Raw genomic sequence first — 22,005 nt, forward strand, 5'->3', positions numbered from 1 at the left:
AGATAAAGACCTCCCATGAAGGGAGGATGCTTTTTGAAGAACTGGATGTTTCTTGGAGAAAGACATTATAAAAACTCAATTTTTAAAAAAATTTAACTTTCTCTCAAAGCATTCCTTAATAGTTTTTACATTATCTGTGTGGCAGTCTTTCTGGAACAGGGGTCTGTACACCAGATGCAGACCTTTTTTTTCCTCCTCCTAGAGCTAAAAATATACCAGCAACATGCTCTACCCTTGAATGGGGAATGGAAAGTAAAAAATGTTTTAAAAAGAGACATTGAGGGAAGAGGGGTGACTAGAGAGATGGTCTGTCTTTGGGGCTCTCCTTGGGGCTCCCCAGCATAGTCCTGGCAAACAGAGTGCAAATCAGCTCTATCTGCCACCATATTATGCCTGACCCCCTTCCTCATTCCCTCCTGTAAACCAGATGGTGTGAAGGGAGACCTCCTGATCGACATTGGCTCTGGCCCCACCATCTATCAGCTCCTCTCTGCCTGTGAATCCTTCAAGGAGATCATCGCCACTGACTATACTGATCGGAACCTGCAGGAGCTGGAGAAGTGGCTGAAGAAGGAGCCAGGGGCCTTTGACTGGTCCTCAGTGGTGACCTATGTGTGTGAGCTTGAAGGGAACAGGTAGAGAAACTCGGGTCTTCTTCCTGGCTCTCTTAGGGTACCTGTGCGCCAGTTCATTTTTCAGAACCAAAAATTATCCTTAGAGTCCAAGTTGAAAAGCAAAGGAAACAGAGAGAGAGGGACCAAAGAGAAATCCAAATGGAGAAAGAGAGAGCTAGAGAGAGAGAACGAGAGTGAAGCACATGCGTGTTGTGCGCACGCGCACGCACGTGCATGTGTGTGTGTGTGTGTGTGTGTGTATGTGCACCAGAACTGCAGAAGACGTAGCTGAAAAAACTGAAGAGTTGGTTACTGAGCCAAGATGAGTGGTCACAAAACCTTTCCAGGCCTGTGTATGGATGCAGTGTGCAGGCCAGATATTGTAGGACCTTGTTTCAGGAAAACTTCAAGTAAGAGGCCAAACCAGCTCCTCGCTAGAAGGTTTCAGGTCAGGGCTTGCCGCCCTAGTGACATTCTGTTGCTAGCCATCCAAATGCATAGATCTCTGCTGTGAAAGTGGCTAATGCTGGCACCGCCAGATATAACAAAAATCTGACTAGGTTTTTAAACTGAGATTAGCAGCATAAAAGAATTATTTGAAAAGAATTTGTTACTCACCATCCATAAAATTAGGGCTTTATATATTGACAACCAATGATCAAAATCTTATAGTACCCTATCTATAAGTAAATTTAAGCAAACAAAGTTTGTTTAAATTACTAATTTCTCTCCATGCAAGAAATTGGCAATAGACTACCAGCCAGAGGTGAAGAGTCGAGCACTTCACTTTGTTATTCCCTTGTCCCATTCTACAGCCCCGCCGACCATCAGTGCCTGGAGCATCATGGCTTTGCTGCTATGAATATTGACAAGACCCCAGAGACTCCTTTGTAAATGGCACAAAAAGACCACTTTTGTGTTCTAGCGTTTAGCAGAGGAGGTCCCTTGTCTCCTAGAGCTCACATCAGGGAAGGCAGGCACATACCAAATCATTTAGGGCCTTCAAGGCCAGGTTAATGCTTGTGGACTTCAAGTGTAACAAGAAGACATCAGAGGTATAACTAGGACAGTGATGTGACCCAACTTACATTTAGAAAGATCTCTCTGGCTATTGTGTAGAGAATCTATTGCAGGTTTAGAGAACAAGAGGTGCAGAAGGGAGAGATGATGGTGGCTTGGACTAGGTGATGGAGAGAGACAGAAGGTTTTAAGGTGAATTTTCGAGAGAGAATGAATAAGAGTTGGTAGTGACTGGTTAGTGGGAATGAGGAAAGGGAAGTATCAAGGATGACTCCCATGTTCCTGAACTCGAACAACAGGGGGATTGAGGTACCATTCCTGAATCCCAAGTATGAATATAAGATCATGTGTTCTCAACATGTCGCTCAGGAGTATGCCTACCTCCACGTTCTTCTGGAGTGATTGATGGTCAATTCATTTTTCTATACTTGCACTTATATTTGATTCCCATCTATTTACCAACTTTTGTTTATTCCTGAGTCAAGTTCTCTTCTGAAAATTTCTCTAAAGTCTGCTTCTATTTCTTTAACCCTCCCATTTTCTTTTAAAGGTCTGCTGGCTTCGGCTTATTAGGAGTATTCTAAACTGTATATTCATTTTCTTACATACTGTTGCTACATTGTCTTATTGGTAGTAAATGTGGATTGTCAAATCTAAGTTATCAAGATGACTCATTGGTGGTACAATTCCTTATAGTACAGAAGTATGAATAAACTAGAAGTTTTACCTTGTGTTCCCAATTAAACGTTTTGGTATCATGCTGAGTCACTAAACTTCCACTGGGTTTTTTGGTCTTTTATTCCCTTTACCAGGGATAGTAAGTATTGAAATCAGAGAGTTTGAGTCCTCCAACTTTGTTCTTTGCAAGATATTTTGGCAAATTTAATGCCATTACTTTTAGAATAAACTTGTAAATTTCTTCAAAAAAAGTTTACTGAGGGCTTCCCTGGTGGCGCAGTGGTTGAGAGTCCGCCTGCCGATGCAGGGGACACAGGTTTGTGCCCCGGTCTGGGAAGATCCCACGTGCCGCAGAGCGGCTGGGCCTGTGAGCCATGGCCGCTGAGTCTGCGCGTCTGGAGGCTGTGCTCCGCAACGGGAGAGGCCGCAACAGTGAGAGGCCCGCGTACCGCAAAAAAAAAAAAAAAAGTTTACTGAGATTTTTATTGTAATTTCTTTGAATTTACAAATCAATTTAGGAGAATGGATATATTGCATCTCCAGTCCATGAACATGGTTTGTCTCTACACTTAGTTAGGACTTCAGTTTCTCTCAGTTCTCATATTTTGCATATATTTTGTTAAAATGTCCCTGTGTTTCATGTTTTTTAATGCTACTGTTGATTGTACCTTTTAAATTTCAATTTCATTTTATTAGTTTCATCTGCTAGTATATAGATGTACAATTGATTTTTTGTTTATTAGATCTTGCTGACTTCATTAATTTCATATTTTATTTTATTTTTTATATTGAAATATAGTTGATTTACAATATCTGTGTTGGTTTCAGTTGTACAGCAAAGTGATTCATTTAACATATATATGTATATATCTATATTCTTTTTTCTATTCTTTTCCATTATAGTTTATTACAAAATATTGCACTAATTAATTTTAATCATTTTTGGTAGATTCCATAGTACTTTCTATGTACATTCTTATATGATATACAAATAAAAATACTTTTACTTCTTCTATTTCAACTTTATGCCTTTATTTTTTATGCCCTATTACATTGACTAGGACCACCAAAACAATGTTGAACAAAAATGATAAGAACAGACATTTGTGCTTTTTTCCATATCTAAGGAAAAAATGTTCAATGATTCATCATTAAGAATGACATTATTTATAGGTTTTTCATAGAAATTCTTTATCAGACTAAGTTCCCTTGTATTTCTAGTTTCTTGGGGGGTTTTAATCAAATGTTAAAATTTGTCAAAAAATTTTTTTGCATTTACTGAGATGGTCATGTGATGTTTCTCCATATCCTGAGAACATGAATTATGTTGGATGATTTTTGGTATTTAAACCAAACTGGCATAAACCTCTTGGTCATGAAGTAGTAATCTTTTTATGTATTACTGGATGTGATTTGCCAATATTTTTTTTAAGGATTTTTGCATCTATATTTATGAGGGATATTGAGCTATAAATATATTTTCTTGTTATATGCTTGGCAGATTTTGATATCCGCATGATGCTAATTCATATAATAATTTGGAAGTGTTTCTTCCTCCCCTAATTTTTGAAGGAGTTTGTATTATTTCTTCCTTAAATGATTGATAGAATTCACCAATGAAGCTACCTGAACATGAAGGTTTCTTCCTGTGTGAGGAAGTTTTTTATTAAGAAGAGTATTCCTTTAATGACTATTTGGATTGTCTATTTCTTCTTTTGTCTGTTTTGATAAGTACTATTTTTCAAGGAATTTGTCCTTTACGTCTCGGTTGTCAACTTTATTGTCATAAAGTTTTTTTTACAATATCCCTTTATTACTCTTTTAATGTCTGTAGGATCTTTGGTGATTGTCCCTCTTTCATTCTAAAATTGGCAATTTGTCTTATTTTTTAATCTTGATTGATCTTGTTAGAGATTGATACATTTTATTAATCTTTTCAAAGAACCAGCTCTTGGCTTTGTTGATTTTCTCAGTTGTCCATTGTGTATTCCATTGATTTCTACTCCTATTTTTCTTATTTTCTGTCTTTCACTTACTTTAGTTTTAATATGCTCTTCTTTTTCTAGCTTCTTGAGATAGAAGTTTAGGTCATTTATTCTCACACTTTCCTTCAGCACTCTTTTAGCTGCATCCCATGATTTTTGATGTGTCATATTTTTGTTATTATCCAATTCAGCATATATTCTAATTTTATTTGTGATTTCTTCTTTGACCATAAATTATTTGTAATTGTGTTGCTTAATTTCCAAAATTGTTGGGATTTTTTCTAGATATTGTTACTGGTTTGCAATTAAATTTCATTGTAGTCAGAGTTTTATTTTGTGACCCAGCATATGATCTATTTGGCGAATCTTCTATGTGCTCTACATTGAAAAGAATGTATATTGTCCAGTTGTTGGTGTCGTTTCTATAAATATTAATTCAGTCAGGTAGATTGATAATATTGTTCAAATTCTCTACATGATTTTTTGTTTACTTATTCTATCAATTACTGGGAGAGAGAGATGTTAAAAATCTCAAATTATGATTGTGGATTCATCTCTTGCTCCTCATAATTCTGTCAACATTTGCTTCATGCATTTTGAAGCTTTGTTATCAGCAGCATACACTTTTAGGGTTGTTATGTCTTCTTGATGAATTGACTATTTTATCATTATATCTCCCTTTACCTCCAGTAATACACTTTGTTTTGAAGTCAACTTTGATATTAATATGGCCACACCAGCCTTCTTATTCTTGTTGATGGCATAAGGTGGTAGGGGCCTCTAAGATGGTCCCCACTAATCTTCACTTCATGTATTCATGCTCTTGCTTAATTCTCTCCCCATGAATATCCATTGGATTTAATGACTGGATTCTAACAAATATGGTGCTGTAGAGTGATGGGACATCAATTCTGAGATTAGGATACAAAGAGACTACAGCTTCCCTATTGGGTGCTGTCTCTTACACTCACTCACTTGTCCTAAGGAGTGAGTTTGGAAGCAAATATACCCCCAGGTGGGCCTTCAGATGACACTGGACAACTCTGAGAGTGGCCAACGCTGCAGTCTCATGAGGGACCTTGCACCAGAGACACTCAGCTAATCTGTACCCAAGTATCTGACCTGCAGAAACTGTGAGACGAATGTTTGTCATTTTAAATTGTTAAGTTTGGGCATAATTTATTATGTAACAATAGATAAATAATATACATGGTATAGCTTTTTCTACCCTTTTGTTTTCAACCTGTCCGTGTTTTTATATTTAAAATGACTTTTTTTCAAATAACATGTAGTAGGTCTTGCTTTTCAATCCAACCTGACAATTTCTACATTTTAACTGGATTGTTTACTCAATTTACATTTAATGTAATTAGTGATATTGTATGGCTGAGTCTAAATCTACCATCTTGGTATATATTTTCTATTTATCCCATCTGTTTGGTGTTCATTTGTACCTTTGTCCTGCTTCTTGTTGGTGAATGAAATATTTTTTGTTTTTCCATTTATATAGTATAATTATACACATTTTTAGTATGACTTTATCTCTTCTATTGACTTTTATCTCCTCTGTTGACCTCTTTTGTGTCTTGTGTGTGTGTATGTGCATGCATGGGCATGATTTTTCTAGAAATTACATAATATATTTGCAACATCTCATGAACAATGTAAGGTATTACAACAGTGTAATTCCTATAACCCACTCTCCTGCCCCTTATACACTTGTTATCATATATTTATTCTGTATAAACTATAACACTATAATACACTGTTATAATTTTTGCTTTAAGCAGTCAGTAGTGCTTTTATTTGCTTTATTGTTTTATTTTTAATTTTGGTTAAGAAAACACACATCATAAAATTTATCACCTTAATTCTTTAAGTGTACAGTTTTGTAGTTTTAAGTATATTCACATCAGTCAGTAGTATTTTCAATAAATATATATAAAGTTTTCTGTGTTTATCCACAAATCTGTCCTGTCTAGTATTCTTCACTCCTTTCTACAGATCTAGGCTTCTATCTGACATCATTTCCCTTCACCTGGAGAACTTCTTTTAGTGTTTTTGTATAATGTATTTCTGCTGGAGACAAATTCTCTCAGCTTATCAATATCAGGTAAGAATCAATAATTCTTTTCTTCCTCGTAATATGAGGAATTTAACAGTTTTTGACACCCAAAGTCCTTCTGGCATCTTCCTTCTCAAAATTTATTGTTAAACTTTGAGATTTTAAATCCAAATATTGTAATTTAAAGTATTTTTATATTTTCTTTGAACATCATATGCTCTCAGTTTGTAATCATATTTGCAATTATGTGGATGTATTTTATGCTCATTTTATAGGATTTTTTTAGTTGTTGAGTTTTTAATTCCGGTTCATGTCATAGTCAACCGAGTAAGTCTTTGGACCTTTTTCAAGAAGAACACAAAAGTGACATATTTTCTACACCCATGAATATTGGGAAGGTATTTTTGGTGCCCTTACTCATGAGCAACATTGTAAAATTGTTTAATATTGCTTAAACATTGCTCCACGTTTTTCCACCGCATTAAGTAAGAAATCAAGAGAGGCTATTTTCACATGCCATTTTAACCTGTAAACCCCTTACTTAGAATTTTATGCTGGCTAGAGCCTTCAAACGTCAGATATGTTCGTCAAGATAACAGTAATTTCAAACTTTTTAAATGGACTATGTGATTTCACAGAATGAAATTGACATTAACTAGAAGAAAACTGTAGTGATGAGGATTTAGACAATATTCAAAATTATTAAATAAGGAATTTCCCAGGACTTATAGAATATCAGGGAAAGTTTATCAAAAAGTTCTTAGTCGTTGTCAGACAGCATATCTTTCCAAGGACCAAATCATGCGTCAAGAGGCTTTTAGAACTTTGCTCTCAATTTCCCTAGCTATCACAAGCCTTTCCATCTTATTCAAAAATGAACCCTTAACATGTAGCAGGATACTGAAAGCATTACTTATCTCAAGCGAGAATCGTCAGCTCGTAACAATTGTTCCTGAGACACTGTCCCTTCCCAATCACTCTGTCAGACTAAGGAACTGTATTTTTGGCGGTAAAACTCTGCATTCTCACCCTTATCCTTCTGCTAGATCCTGTGGCTTCAACTGTTTTGAGAATGATAGTGATCCCATTCAACTAATGTCTTTCTTGCATCTTCAAGTTCCTCTATCAACCCATAACCTATTTCCCCTGAGATTATTTCTTCTTTATCTGAAGCTATTTCTTATGCTGACTGCTTCCAAAGACAATTTGAGCTGTCTACTCTTCCTCCTGTTCCTCTGGAGTGTGACTCAGACATTTAGATACCACCCATTTTTACAATTATCCGAAAAGTTTTAAGACACTGGTACTAAATTCTTGTCTCACACTATACATATGCATCAAGTCAGCAAGTCAAATACTAAGATATAACTAACTACTCAAGAACGAACCAAGAAAAATGAGCGTCACCTTAAGAAATCCTAGAAACAGCCTTAATTTACCTCTGGCACCTGGAACCTGGAACACGTTGCCTTGTGGTCCACAGATGAGCATCTTCCGTATCATCTGGGAACTTATTAGGAATGCAGACTCTCAGGCCTACCTACAGAATCAGAATCTGCATTTTAACAAGATCTGCAGGGGACTGTATGCATTTTACAGTTTGAGAAGCACTGGTGTTTGGAAGGGAGCTCCCCAACAGGTATGTCAGGACACGCTGGTGGGGATGTGTTAGAGGTGTGCTCTGCAGGTTCTCCTCAGCCCTCAGCCCTTGGGGCAGCCGGGAGGGGTCTGGGGAGGTTGGAGCCCCTCCTGGTTGCCTCTACAGACAGCAGCTCCTCCACTTACCTCTGTGTACCTGACAGGAGAAAGCTTGAGCACCTGTAGAGGTGGCGGTTCTCTGAAATAAACACTTTCCATACAAAGATTTTCATATCTATTGAAAAAGATGTTGTCTAGGGCCCCCAATAGACATACCTGTGCCAAATTTGTTCTGTGAACTAGTGAATTGCCTCTATCCCAAAGCATCCCTGTATTCCCAAGTCTTGTAAAAGATTGATATTCTTTCTCAAACTCGCCATCTTGGTGGTCATGATGATTGTCTCAGGGATGACTAGGAAAAGCTTTTGCCTTTTACAAGGATGCCTTTCTCTTGAGCACGGGCTCTCACTGCACTATCTCTTGGAGGAAATTAACAGGACGAAAAACCTTCAACTGTCCATTTCTTCAAATGGTAAACATTTCTATTCCTGTGTGTCAAAGCATCTCAAACTTAATGTGCCCAAAATAGAGCTATGATCTTCCCCAAATCTGCTTTATTTCTGGTATTCTTATCTCCTTGAATGGCACCATCATATAATTTATTGGAGAAGCCAGAAACCTGGAAGTCGGTCCTGTCATCTCCCTGTCAGTCATGTTTCATGACCAGCAGCAAGTTCTGTCCACTTCACTTCCTGAGTTCCTCTTAAACCAGTATATTTCTTCCAGTATTTTCCATGCAAGCTGTTTTCTTGGTCCAAGCTACCAACCTCTCCTTCCTAACTGGCCTCCCACCTCCATTCTTGTCCCAAATTGATTGCCGCAAAGTATAAATCTGATCATATCACTCCTTTCCTTAGCACCCCCTTAATATCTCCCCATGGCTTTTAGGATAAAAAGCAAAATTCTTAACATGGTCCACGAAGCCCTGTCTAGTCTGGCACCTGTCTTGTGGTCCCCAGACTAGCAGCTTCCATGTCAACGGGTGAGAGCTTACCTTTTTGCCTCCCGTTCTGCCATGCCCTGCTTTGTTTTCTGAGGTTCAGCCACACTGGTCTTCTCCTCTCCATGTTTCTTCCCACCAAAGGGCCTTTGCTCTTGCTATTTCCTCTTACTGGAGTATCCTCCTCCCTCCCTACTCTCTTTGGTCCAGTTCACTCCTACTTATTTATCCTCTGTTTCTCTGCTCACCTGACTCCTTTCCGGAGGAGCTATCCCTGATGCTTCTACACTGAGTCAAGCTCCTAGTATTCTTCTCTTAGTGTCATGTGCCCCTCCTGCCTGGCATTCATCACAGCTTTAATGTTTCAGTTTTGTGGATGATCATTGGATTATGTCTTCCTCCCACACCAGACTGTAATCTCCATGAGGATAGGATTTGTTTCTCATTGACCCACCTTAGGTCTCCACTGCCTGGTGCTTTTCCTGGCACACAATAGAAGGTCAAAAAATATTTATAAAAGAAGTGACTGCATGCATTTTGCTTACCAGATGCTGCCTCCTAGCATCACTCAGCTGTGGCCTGTATTGAAGGTTCACCAGTGATGAGTCCTTTTGCTCTTACAATTCTCACGTTGACATCCAAGCTTATTCAGCTTTTCATTTCCTTTACACGTCTTGATGGTTTTTCCTCAGGAGGGCCTGCTGGAACCTCTGGGGATGGGGCTTGGGGAGGTAAGTGGAATGGAAAAAACATGTCCAGGGGATTCTGATTCACCACCCGCCTTGCAGCATCAGGGCAGGAAGATCCTGCTTTAAATCTCAGGATAACTACCTAGGGTCTGGACAGACAATCTTACGAAGTATTCTTCCCAGGAGTCCCATTCTATCCTTTCCTCCCCCTCTCCCTCCCCAGTTCCTTCAGGCTTTTATAGACAGCATATTTACAGAGGATGTGGCTCCTTTTTTTTTTGGCGTATTGATTCCTTTGAAAGGCTAGATCTTTAGAGCTAGAGAAATGGCCACACGGTGGGGGGCTTTCTGTAAAACTGCATAACATTTTTCTGGTGTGTATTTATTCCCTACCCCTTGAGCTAAACATGAAGCTGAGTGATAATTGCCTGTGTCTCCAGGTGAGTCCATTTCGTTGCAGGTGTGTCACAGGCCCCGAGGAGCCCTGAGGTGTAATCTTTACGTGGCTGCCTCAGCAACTGAGTTCACCAGTGTTTGTAGTGCGTCCGAAGACAAGCAGGTATCCACGACAGTGGGTGTTTCTAACAAATTTCCCTCTCAAATTGGCACCTTCTCTGCCAGCTTTCCAGATTTCACAGTGTGTCTCACAGTTTGGGAACAATTTCCATCGTCATCTAACTGGCAAATACTAGTTCTGTGGCAACTTGTGTTTTTAAAATAGCTTCATACACAGTAGGGCCCAGAGGTCCAACCGGCCTCTGACGTAATCACTTAAATACACATTAACATAATGTTCCCAAGAGACAGCATCATCTCTGGACACGTTCAAAAGAACACTACATTGTCACTTGTTTAGCTTTTTGTATACACATAAGTTATCCATAGGTGAGGATAGGTTATTTGAATTTTTTCTATTCTAGATTAATTTACCTCTTCAAAGCCATGTTTCACACAGACTTTCATAATGTTGAATTATTATTTTTTATTCTTGAAATGATCTGTCAAATTATGCATGCTCTGTCAGGCGGAGTGGAAGCTTTGTAACTGATTTCCCTATTTTTAGAACGACTAACCCTCCTGGTTTGTCCAGGACTGAGACGGGTTCCCAGGACATGGGATTTTCAGTGCAAAAACCAGAAAAGTGCAGACCACTAGGACAAATTTGTCACCCTACTACCATTTCTACCCCAAGAAAGGGAACAGGTAGACCCAGTCAAAGGAAATTATCATTCCCTGTATCTCCCAGTTTATTGGTCAGTAGGAATTCCCTGAAAGTAATATCTTGCAAAGCTTTCTTCTCTCTCTTTTTTTTTTTTTTTTTTGCGGTACGTGGGCCTCTCACTGCTGTGGCCTCTCCCGTTGCGAAGCACGGCCTCCGGACGCGCAGGCCCAGCGGCCATGGCTCACGGGCCCAGCCACTCCGCGGCATGTGGGATCTCTCCGGACAGGGGCAAGAACCCATGTCCCCTGCATCGGCAGGCGGACTGTCAACCACTGTGCCACCAGGGAAGCCCTCTCTTTTATTTTTTTAATATTTTGGTTGGCATTTTTTTAAAAACTTATTTATTTATTTATTGGCTGCACTGGGTCTTCGTTGCTGCGAGTGGGCTTTCTCTAATTGTGGCGAGCAGGGGCTACTCTTTGTTGCAGTGCGCAGGCTTCTCATTGCAGTGGCTTCACTTGTTGTGGAGCACCGGCTCCAGGCGCGCAGGCTTCAGTAGTTGTGGCTCACGGACTCTAGAGCACAGGCTCAGTAGTTGTGGTGCACAGGCTCAGTAGTTGTGGCACGTGAACTCTAGAGCACAGGCTCAGTAGTTGTGGTGCACGGGCTTAGTTTCTTCGCGGCATGTGGGATCTTCCCAGACCAGGGATCAAACCCGTGTCCCCTGCATTGGCAGGCGGATTCTTAACCACTGCGCCAGCGGGCAAGTCCTCTCTCTCTCTCTTTTAATAGAACAGCTTTATTGAGATAAAATTCACATAACATATGATTCACCCATGTGAAGGGTGCCATTCAGTAGTTCTTAGTATGTTCACAGAATTGTGGGATCCTCAGCACGATTTTAGAACATTTCATAACTCCTCAAAGAAACCCTATACCCATAAGCAATCATTCTCCTTTCCCCCAGTCCTCTCAGCCCCTAGCAACCACTGGTCTGCTTTCGGTCTCTACAGATTTGTCTTTTCTAGACATTTCATAAAAATGGAAACATACAATATGTGGTCTTTTGTGTCTGGCTTCTGTCACTGAGCATCATGTTTTCAAGGTTCTTCCATGTTGTAGCCTGTGTCAGTCGTTCATTCCTTTTTATTACTGAATAATATTCCATTGTATGGATAGACCACATTTTATTTATCTATTCATAATTTGTTGGACATTTGGGTTGTTTCCATCTTTTGGCTATTATGAATAATGCTGCTATAAATACTCATGGACAAGATTTTATGTGGACACATGTTTTCATTTCTCTTGGGTATAATCCTATGGTTAGAATTCCTGGGTCATAGAGTCTGCCATACAGAGTGAAATAAGTCAGAAAGAGAAAAACAAATACTGTATGCTAACACATATATATGGAATCTAAGTAAAAAAATGGTTATGAAGAACCTAGGAGTAAGACAGGAATAAAGACACAGACGTAGAGAATGGACTTGAGGACACGGGGAGGGGGAAGGGTAAGCTGGGACGAAGTGAGAGAGTGACATTGACATATATACACTACCAAATGTAAAATAGATAGGTAGTGGGAAGCAGCCCCATAGCACAGGGAGATCAGCTGCGTGCTTTGTGACCACCTAGAGGGATGGGATAGGGAGGGTGGGAGGGAGACGCAAGAGGGAGGAGATTTGGGGATATATGTGTATGTATAGCTGATTCACTTTGTTATAAAGCAGAAACTAACACACCATTGTAAAGCAACTATACACCAATAAAGATGTTAAAAAAATAAACAAAACAGAATTCCTAGGTCATGTTAAATCTCTATGTTAAACCTTTTTTTTGGGGGGTGGGGTACTTCCAGACTGTTTTCCAAAGTAGCTGGACCATTTTACCATCTCACCAACAGTGTATGTAGGTTCCAGTTTCTCCATGTCCTTGCCAACACTTAGTTATTATCTGTCTTTTTTATTGTAATCATCCTAGTTGGTGCGAAGTGGTATCTCATGGTTTGATTTTCATTTCTCTGATGTCAGCGATATTGAGCATCTTTTCTTATGTTTATTAAGCTTCTTAAATGGAAAATTATAACACAATTAAAGGATGTTTGTAAATAACTGATTATACACACTAGGCTTTAGATTTTAACTAAGTATTTAAATAGGATGCCCACAGCTGATTGCTATTATCTCAAATCATTCTACCTGGAGGTAAATCTCCAAGTTTTCTTTAAACCATCAACTTTTCCTCATGACCAGAAATGGTCCCAGTATAAATCTCTCTCATTTGCTCTGATGTTGGGCCATCCTCCGTTCTCTCTGTCAAGCATCGTTGCCTGAGTGGCTGTCTTCTCTGGAGCCAGCGACTGTGTGTTTCTTGCACATAAGCCTGGATTTGCAACCCTGGTGCTTTGTTGATTAACTTCCTCAAAGTGTTGGATACTCAATCATCACTCATACTATTTGGACTCAGTGGCCTTCTGGGCACTTTATACACTCAGCGATTCCTCTCTTTGTCTTAACTCTCTGATTTTCTGCTACTTCTTTTCCTTTGTCTGTTCCCTTTCTCCAGTTTCTCTTGCTTACTCTATGTGTTTATTTAATTTTGTTCATTGGTTAGTTTTTTCCTCTATTCCTCCACTAATAAATTCCAAAAGGATCTGAGGCACTGGATTCCATCTCCTGCCCTTGCCTTTTCTCCTGTCATTAACGAATCTTCTCTCAAGAAACCCCATTGATTTGGCAGAAAAGGATGGGATTCCTAGCAAGGCTACCAAGAAAACCATCTGCATCAGGAAACATACTCCCTATCTGCAATATCTTTTGGAGCCTGAGCATGGAAACAAGGAGTTTTCATCTTTCTAGAAAGGCCCTGGCCACAGCTGTGTGACATGATCAACAGTTTCTACGAATGTCTATGGATGACCTCCTATTGATCAGCAGCTACTACAAAGATACCATTTCTGCATTTAAACCATTATTACTTGATATATGTGGCCAAACAGTCACTACCTTACAGTTTGGCAGAGGGAACAAGGGTAATAATAATAAAACAACAATAATAAATGATCTAGGCACTATGCTAACAGTAGAAGAAGAATTTCATGGGGGCAGTCCACTGTAGAAGCAGGCAACCAGGTATTTTTATTATCATTTCCATATTATTATTTACTTTGTAAAAAGATTTAACCCAGCACAAGGTAATATGGTCACCTTCAGATACCAAAATGGTCCCTCATTTCTACTTTATCTGTTTTTACAACAGGGATGGCCCTAAGGTTATACCCTTTGGGACAACACTGCCATTTTCATTCCTGACCTAAGAGACCTGGGGTTCCCATGAGTGGGGTAGCCAGTGATCTTTGTCGGTTTGTGTGTTTCAGAGTCAAGGGGCCAGAGAAGGAGGAGAAGTTGAGGCGGGCAATCAAGCAGGTCCTGAAGTGTGACGTGACTCAGAGCTGGCCGCTGGGGGCTGTCCCACTGCCCCCGGCCGACTGCCTGCTCAGCACGCTGTGCCTGGACGCCGCCTGCCCGGACCTCCCTGCCTACCGCACGGCCCTCAGGAACCTCGGCAGCCTGCTGAAGCCGGGGGGCTTCCTGGTGCTCGTGGATGCTCTGAAGAGCAGCTACTACATGATCGGCGAGCAGAGGTTCTCCAGCCTCTGCCTGGGCCAGGAGGCAGTGGAGGCTGCCGTGAGGGAGGCCGGCTACACCATTGAACAGTTTGAAGTGATTTCCCAAAGTTATTCTTCCAACATGGCCAACAATGAAGGGCTTTTCTCCCTGGTGGGGCGGAAGCTGAGCACATCTGTATGATACCTTGGGATCGCCATTAAAGCAATTCCTCTGGCTCACCCAGTTGACTTCAATCCTTGGTTCTAACTGCCATGGTCATTATTCTGAGTAGAGGTTAATGGCTGGGGCCCAATGGTTCATCTAGGGCAGGGTTGGAGTGGTCAGTCTGCCTAGGAACCATTGGTTGACCGCCTACTCTGTGCTCCCCAGGTGTGCTGGTGTTATGAGGACTCCAACACGACAAATGGGCATGTCTAGTCTTCACTGCCTATGATTACAAAAGAATACCTCATTTTCCTTGAATATCCCAGTTATGATGGCTTAAGCCCACACATGACTACAGAGAAGTGTCTGCAGTTATTCACTCCTCATTTCCTTGAGGCCCTGATGCCTTCTTCTCTCCCAGGAACAGGCTTCCCCTGTCCTTCACTTCTTGCCTTCTCCGGGGACCGTGTCCTCCTCTGGGGTCTACTGGTGTTACCACCACCCAGAGCCAGAGAACAGCTGTCACTTTTGCCTCTTGGTCTCAAGAATGGGGTACGCCTTTCTTTTACTTCCCTCAACACACCTGAGCCAAGGCTGTGACTTTTATACCTGAAGAGAAGTTTAGGAGTTAGCAAGAGAGAAAAGAGACCCTGTCTTGCAGGTGCTATTAGAAACAAGTATCTTTGGGAATTCCCTGGTGGTCCAGTGGTGAGGACTCCACGCTTTCACTGCTGAGGGCCTGGATTCAATCCCTGGTCAGGGAACTAAGATCCCACAAGGCACGCTGTGTGGCCAAAAAAGAACAAAAGAAAGAAAGAAACAAGTATCTCAGAGCCCACATCCGTAGAGGGTCCTGGAAGGTAGCCTGTTGGTATAGCTTTTGGCCAAGCATCTATTTATCTACTTGGAGTTAGCATACCTCCATATGACACGGCCACCCTTTCTGGGTCCTATGCCTGTCAACCCAAGGCTCTAAAACAGAAGTTGACAAACTACGACCCAGGAGCCAAATCCAGCCTGCTGCCCATTTTGTAAAGTTTTATTGGAACACAGCCATGGCCATTCATTTGTGTACTGTCTGTGGTTGCTTTCCTGCTGTGATGGTAGAACTGAGTAATTATGAGAGCAACTGTATGTATAGCCTGAAAAGCCTAAAATATCTATTATTTGGATGTTTGTAAAAAAAAACAGTTTGCCTTCCCCTACCCGAGAGAGAGAAGGAGTTTCCTCTTCACCATGGTCTGAGGCCCCTTTCTCTAGTCTTCATTTCTTATCCCAAGATTTCTCTCTTCCTAGGATTACTGACAGTGGACATTTCTGCTTCTCACAAGGGAGAGTCCTTCCTCCCCACTCCCCGACATCCAATGACCATCACATCAGGGCAGGAGAGTCCAACACCAGTACATTTTTGTTTACTTGGTTGTAAATGACACAGTATTGGTCCATTTCCGAGACATTTCCAACTGTTCAATTATCATAGGATATTCACATCACAACATTCTAACCTGTTTAGGGGTTCTAGAGATTCTGTCCTGAAGGTCACTAACAGGCCAGTCCAGGCTGCATCAAGAAGGCCAAGTCCAGCTCTGTTCCTGTAAGCAGGTGGGGATGGTCAGACCTGTGCATCCTTTCTCCAAGTAACTGTTCCCAGAAGGCAGCACACTTAGCTCCCCAGCAGCCAGCCCCAGTCACCCAGGCTCCAAGAAAGCAACAAAGTCTGTGGAGACTGGCTCTCCCAAAACTGTGCCATCTACCTCCACCCAGAATGAAGGTCACAGCGTCTGAAAACGTCTGCATTTCGTTACCCCCCAGCCCACCCAAGGCAATGGCCCTTGCTTACATTTGCTAACAGCAAAGAAAAACATAAGCCTACTTTTAAAACAGGATTTCCTGGTTTCAACCTCTTTTAAAAACAGCAATTTCTTTTTAAAACAAGCTTTCAAACGATAGGTTTTCTACTTTGACCTATGCAATTTTGGCTGGTGGGGGGGAAGAGGGGAGTTGGATGCCAGGGGAAGAAGCTGAGACCAGATGGCCCACAACAGCTTTGTAAGGCACAGTCCCTGAGCATATTAGTCTTCTGTGATTTTACCTCTAAGAGGACATTTATGGTAACACTTTTTGGTTCCCCACTCAACTGTGAGCCTCTTGGGATTATATTTGGATTCCCCAACCCTTTGGCCAGACATGGTCTAGGCTCTGGGCACAGAGCAGTGAATAGCGGAGGTTACAACCCTGTTCTGGGAGTTTACGTTCTAGAAGAGGAAGTGGGGGGGGACAGGAAGATAAGGGAACTAATCAATGAATGAGATACTTTCTGATAGCGATCAGAGCTATGAAGGCACTATAACAGGATAATGGGCTGGAAACTGTCTGATTGACAGAACATCTGACTAAAAAATGGTTTAAAAAATAGGGGTTTATTAATCTCACAAAGAAGAAACGCAGAGGTAGGCACTTGCAGGAGAAAGTGGTGGCTCTACAGCATGCTCAGGCATCCCGGTCGTATCCATCTTTCTACTCTGCCTGTGCCTATGAGTGGAGTTTTCATGCGGGAAAATCTGTTTCAGAAGCCCCAGCTGGCTTCCTACCTCTTACTGACCAGACTAACATGCCCACCTCTAGACCAATTGCAGGCAAAACAGAAAAGACACAGGGCACACTACTAAAGATTTGTTAAATGAATCAATAAATTCTTAGGTGACAGCAAAAAGAGAAAAGAAAACTCACTGGATTCAGCAAACAAGCCAGCAGCTCTGATAATCTCAGCATCCAATTTTTTTTCTACAAAGATCATCCCATTTTCAAAATCTGGCTCTGCTACTTACTAGCTGTTTCTCCTTGGGCAAGTTACATAACCTCTCTGTGTCTGCCTCCTTATTTGTAAAATGAGATTAAAATAGAATTTCCTATCAGAAGAATACAAATGAATTGCTACATATAAAGGACCTAGAATAAATGCTTGGCACTTGATAAGCACACAATATTTATTTATTGTTAGCTGTAATATTATTATCTTTGATATTAGTTGCCAAAGCAGCTGAGAAGAGATATCTTGAGCTCTGAGTAAGAGAGAGGATTGCAGTTCTGGGCTGCAGGCATCCAGGCTCTTTACTACTGGCATTGTCTTCCAGAGGGGTTGTGATGAAACTCAGTTTCTACACTGCATGACACCAATTCCTTTCTCATTTAAGAACTATTCAGCAAACATTTGTTTAGCACCCCCCAAGTACCTTTCCTACTCCAGGCACTGAGAATTCAGATGAAGCCCTGTGTCAGCTGGCTTTCAGGTCCTCATCTCTGCAGTCACAGTGATACATTTAGTGCTTCCCAGTACTTCCAAAGGCAGTACTGCAGCCTGCAGCAGTGGTCCCCACTCAGAATCCACCCTGTTCAGCTTTTCCTGCTCAGGCTGTGCTGCTGGTGGTCCATGTCCACAGCCGGCAAATGCTGGGGGAAGAATGACGTGGCCTATCTTGAGAAGGATACTCCCCATGCCCAGGGTTCTGCCTTGGATGCCTCAGAGCCATGCCAGTTTCCTCCAGGAGAAGGAGAAAACACTTTCCATCTACACCAGGGGTCAGCAAACGTTTCCTGCAAAAGGACCAGATGGTAAATATTTTTGACTTTGTAGGTCATAGGATCTTTTTAAAAAATATATTTATTTATTTTTAAAATGTATTGTCTTTATTTTTTTGGCTGCGTTGGGTCTTAGATGTGGCATGCAGGATCTTTTGTGGCGGCACACGGGCTTCTCTCTAGTTGTGGCGTGCGGGTTGTCTCTTTTCTAGCTGTGGCGCGTGGGCTCCAGAGCGTGTGGGCTCTGTAGTTTGCGACACGTGGGCTCTCTCATTGAGGTGTGGAGCTCAATAGCTGTGGTGCATGGGCTTAGTTGCCACATGGCATGTGGGATCTTAGTTCCCTGACCAGGGATCGAACCCAAGTCCCCTGCATTAGAAGGCAGATTCTTTACCACTGGACCACCAGGGAAGTCCCAATCATAGAATCTTGATCTATTCAAGTCTGCAGTTATAGGGAAAGCAGCCCTAGACAATATGCAAATTAATGTGTGTGGTTCTATTCCAATAAAACTTATTTACAAAAACAGGTGAACAGGTTGATTTGGCCCCAAGGTTGTAGTGTACAGATTCCTGATCTAGACCCTGAAGCAGCCTTACTTGTGCCTGAAGTTTTATAAGGTTTCTCTAGTTAATTTCAAATACTCCATTCTACTTATAGGAGCTCAAACCCAAATCCGAGGGGCTGAAAGGGGAATACAGAGAACACTGTTTCCTCCATGATCCATCTGTACTCCATCTCTCTCTACCCTGCTGCATCCCCCAAACAGAACTCCTTACTCCTCCCCCAGGGTGAAGCATTCAATAAATAAAGACAGAAGATGGAGGTGGGGGCGGGGATGGGGGGGGAAGATGAAATCAACTACACTAATAGTTCTCAAACTGCAAGTTGACATTCATTCATTAAAATCAAATTAGTGTATCACAATAAACATTTGGAAAAACAACAGAGAATGAACTAGAAAAAAAATCCCAGACATTAGCACTCCGTATAGTCTTATTTTGTGAAGTTTTGTTTTAGTTTTATTAAAAACTGCATGTAGGGACTTCCCCGGTGGCAGAGTGGTTACGAATCCACCTGCCATTGCTGGGGACATGGGTTCGAGTCCTGGTCCGGGAAGATCCCACACGTCACGGAGCAACGAAGCCCGTGCACCACTACTACTGAGTCTGCGCCCTAGAGCCCACGAGCCACAATTACTGAGCCTGCATGCCACAACTACTGAAGCCCGCACACCTAGAGCCCGTGCTATGCAACAAGAGAAGCCATGGCAATGAGAAGCCTGTGCACCGCAACGAAGAGTAGCCCCTGCTTGCCGCAACTAAAGGAAGCCCGCGCACAGCAATGCAGACCCAACGCAGCTGAAAACAAACAAACAAGCAAACAAAAATACTACATGTATATGCATAGGTATATAAATACACGTTTATATATATATATATATATATATACACATATATTTCCTCCTGGATCATGATATAAAATGTATTTATTACTGTAGGTTGTGTCAAAAACTTTAAAAGCCACTGGACTGTACTCTGGGCTTCTGGGACTCAGTGTAATAGCCAACGTTTTTCTTTCATACAGAGATGAAGGACATGGTCCCTGTTCTTAAAGAACTGAGTCACTGGGGGGAACTGACATGTAAACAGTTAAAATTCAGGGTGATAAGGGCTCTGAGATGAGTAAGCCCGGGGTGCTTTGGAAGGGGGATGTCAGGGAAGCTGGCACTGGCTCTGGGTCTTGCTGGCTGCATAGAGGTGTTTTTTGGCAGATCATGAGGAACGTCCTGTACGAAGGCACGAAGCAACGCCTCCCACCGTCACGCTCCTCACGGGTTTGTTCTCCCAGTGAAGCCAGGACCTAAGCAAACATCTGGCTGCTGGGCTTTTGTTTGCTTTCCCAGAAATCAAACAGACCAACCAAGTCACTAGCAAACCCTGACTAGGGGTCACTCCGGTCCTAACATATAAATCTCGTTGACCGCTGACCCAGCGCAGGTGTTTTTCAGTCTGCTTTCTGGGGAAGTGTTCCACAGTCTCGCCCTGAGCAAACCTGCATGACGACGCAAGTCGGTGTGTAATGTCCTGGACGACGACTGGGGAAGAGAAAGCCATTTACAGGGTTGTTCACCCAGTTGGTGCAGGCAGCCTGGCCAGCCCAGCCTTTGTAACTCCCGTCACCTGTCTGTCACCAGTACTAAGAGAAGATGTCCGTGATATGACTTACTAGGCTGATCTTTAAAAGCTATGACTGCCCCCTCTAATTTTAGCCTCAACGAACTCAGAGAGTGGGAGGGGACCATTCAATCTTACGGAGATTAGGAGGAGGTGGGGAAAGCTCTGGATTGGGGGACAGAAACCACGTGTGCATTTCTGTCTTATGACTTGATTGCCATGAAAGCAGCAGTCCACCTTTGCCAGGCTCGGGACTACCTCTGTAAAAGAGGAGGAATGATCATTTCGAAGGACGATTGAGATCAACTGAGATTCCCGTGAAGGCATAGTGTAACCTGTGAAGTGATTCATAGCTCTTACATGACTTGGGTATTATTAACCCCTTCTAGGGCAGCCGCTGAGCCACATGGTGCTACATTCATGAAGGTTCCCTTCACAAACTGAGTACGGATGGCCTTCATAAGCTCTTTAAAGAGCTCTTCAAAAGCTCTCAGCCTTGTCATGGAGAGGGTCCAGCCATGACTCGGGAAACCTGGCTTGCCTGTGCTCAGTATCTAAGTCAGCAGCACAGGCACCTTGAATCCAGAGTCCTCGTCACAGCTAGTCATTCATTTGGTAGATATTTATTACACCCCTGTTACAGGCCAGGCACTGGGTTCAGGGGCTGAGGATGCCATGCTGAAGGTGAGGCCTCTGGCCTCATGGGACTTATTTCCCTGAGAAGGAGACCAGAAAGTAATGCATTTGTACAGAACCTTAGAATAAATACTAGATGTTTTGATTCTTAGGTCAAGCCTGTCAGGAACCTTTGCCCTTTCTGACAGAGCTCACTGAAATGAGACAAACCAAGCCTTTCTTAAAGCCGTACCTGTCCATTTATAGATCAGCTTTGCTCAAAAAAATTTTTTTGAGCTACAGATAAGGTGTTTAAGGAAGATCATCACAAAGAAAAACCCCACTGTGCTGTGTTCCTATTTTCCAGCGGAAGCAGTGATTTAACCTTTTGGAGTCTCCCTTTCTCTCGTCCTTGCTGGCAGCACTTCTGCCCAGAATCACTGAATTGGAAATGCTTTCCTTAGCCCTCTGATCGCCAGCAGAGGGCGCACACAGCTCTTGTTGGAGACCTTCATTCCTGAAATTACCCATTTACACAGCAAGGAATTTAAACTGAGTTAAATCTTCCAAAACAAGAAGCTTCTCCCCAGCATTGCCTTTTGTACACTCCACTTCTGAGGTTGCTAGAGAAAAAGGAAGGGGAATTCAGCCTATTTTTCTTTAACAAAAAGTACGTATAATTATTTTTATAGATACATACATTAAAATTTTTCCCTTTTAGGTCTATACACAAAATGCAAATTTTAATAAACCACACAGAGGTTCTTTGCCAGGTTAGCATAAGAAATGTTAAATATTAGATTATGCGGTTAACTCACCATTACCTTCTATTTCCTGTTTATTCAAAGTAGGAAAAAGAAGTTTTTGTGCTTTTTCAAAACCCAGTTTTTTAATATTTAAAAAATGAAGAAATCTTCTTATGGTTGCTGGCCGAATCATGATACTTAAAACTTTAATGTTTATTTAATAGTGTCTGATGAATTCAGAGGAAGAGTTGGGGTTGAGTT

General features: G+C 41.7%; 1 protein-coding gene across 1 annotated transcript; it reads left to right on the forward strand.

Annotated features, from left to right (window-relative positions):
- The first annotated feature begins 245 nt into the window (after window positions 1-245).
- LOC111166938 (nicotinamide N-methyltransferase) lies at window positions 246-14,663 on the forward strand. Its single transcript, XM_089915890.1, is given in 3 exon segments — window positions 246-252; window positions 359-649; window positions 14,245-14,663. Coding segments are annotated over 3 exon segments (717 nt in total).
- The last annotated feature ends 7,342 nt before the right edge of the window (window positions 14,664-22,005 follow it).

Source organism: Delphinapterus leucas, chromosome 7, assembly GCF_059928025.1.
Source record: "Delphinapterus leucas isolate spDelLeu-1000000601 "Yukka" chromosome 7, BTC_Dleu_Yukka2, whole genome shotgun sequence".
Classification (NCBI taxonomy): Eukaryota; Metazoa; Chordata; class Mammalia; order Artiodactyla; family Monodontidae; genus Delphinapterus; species Delphinapterus leucas.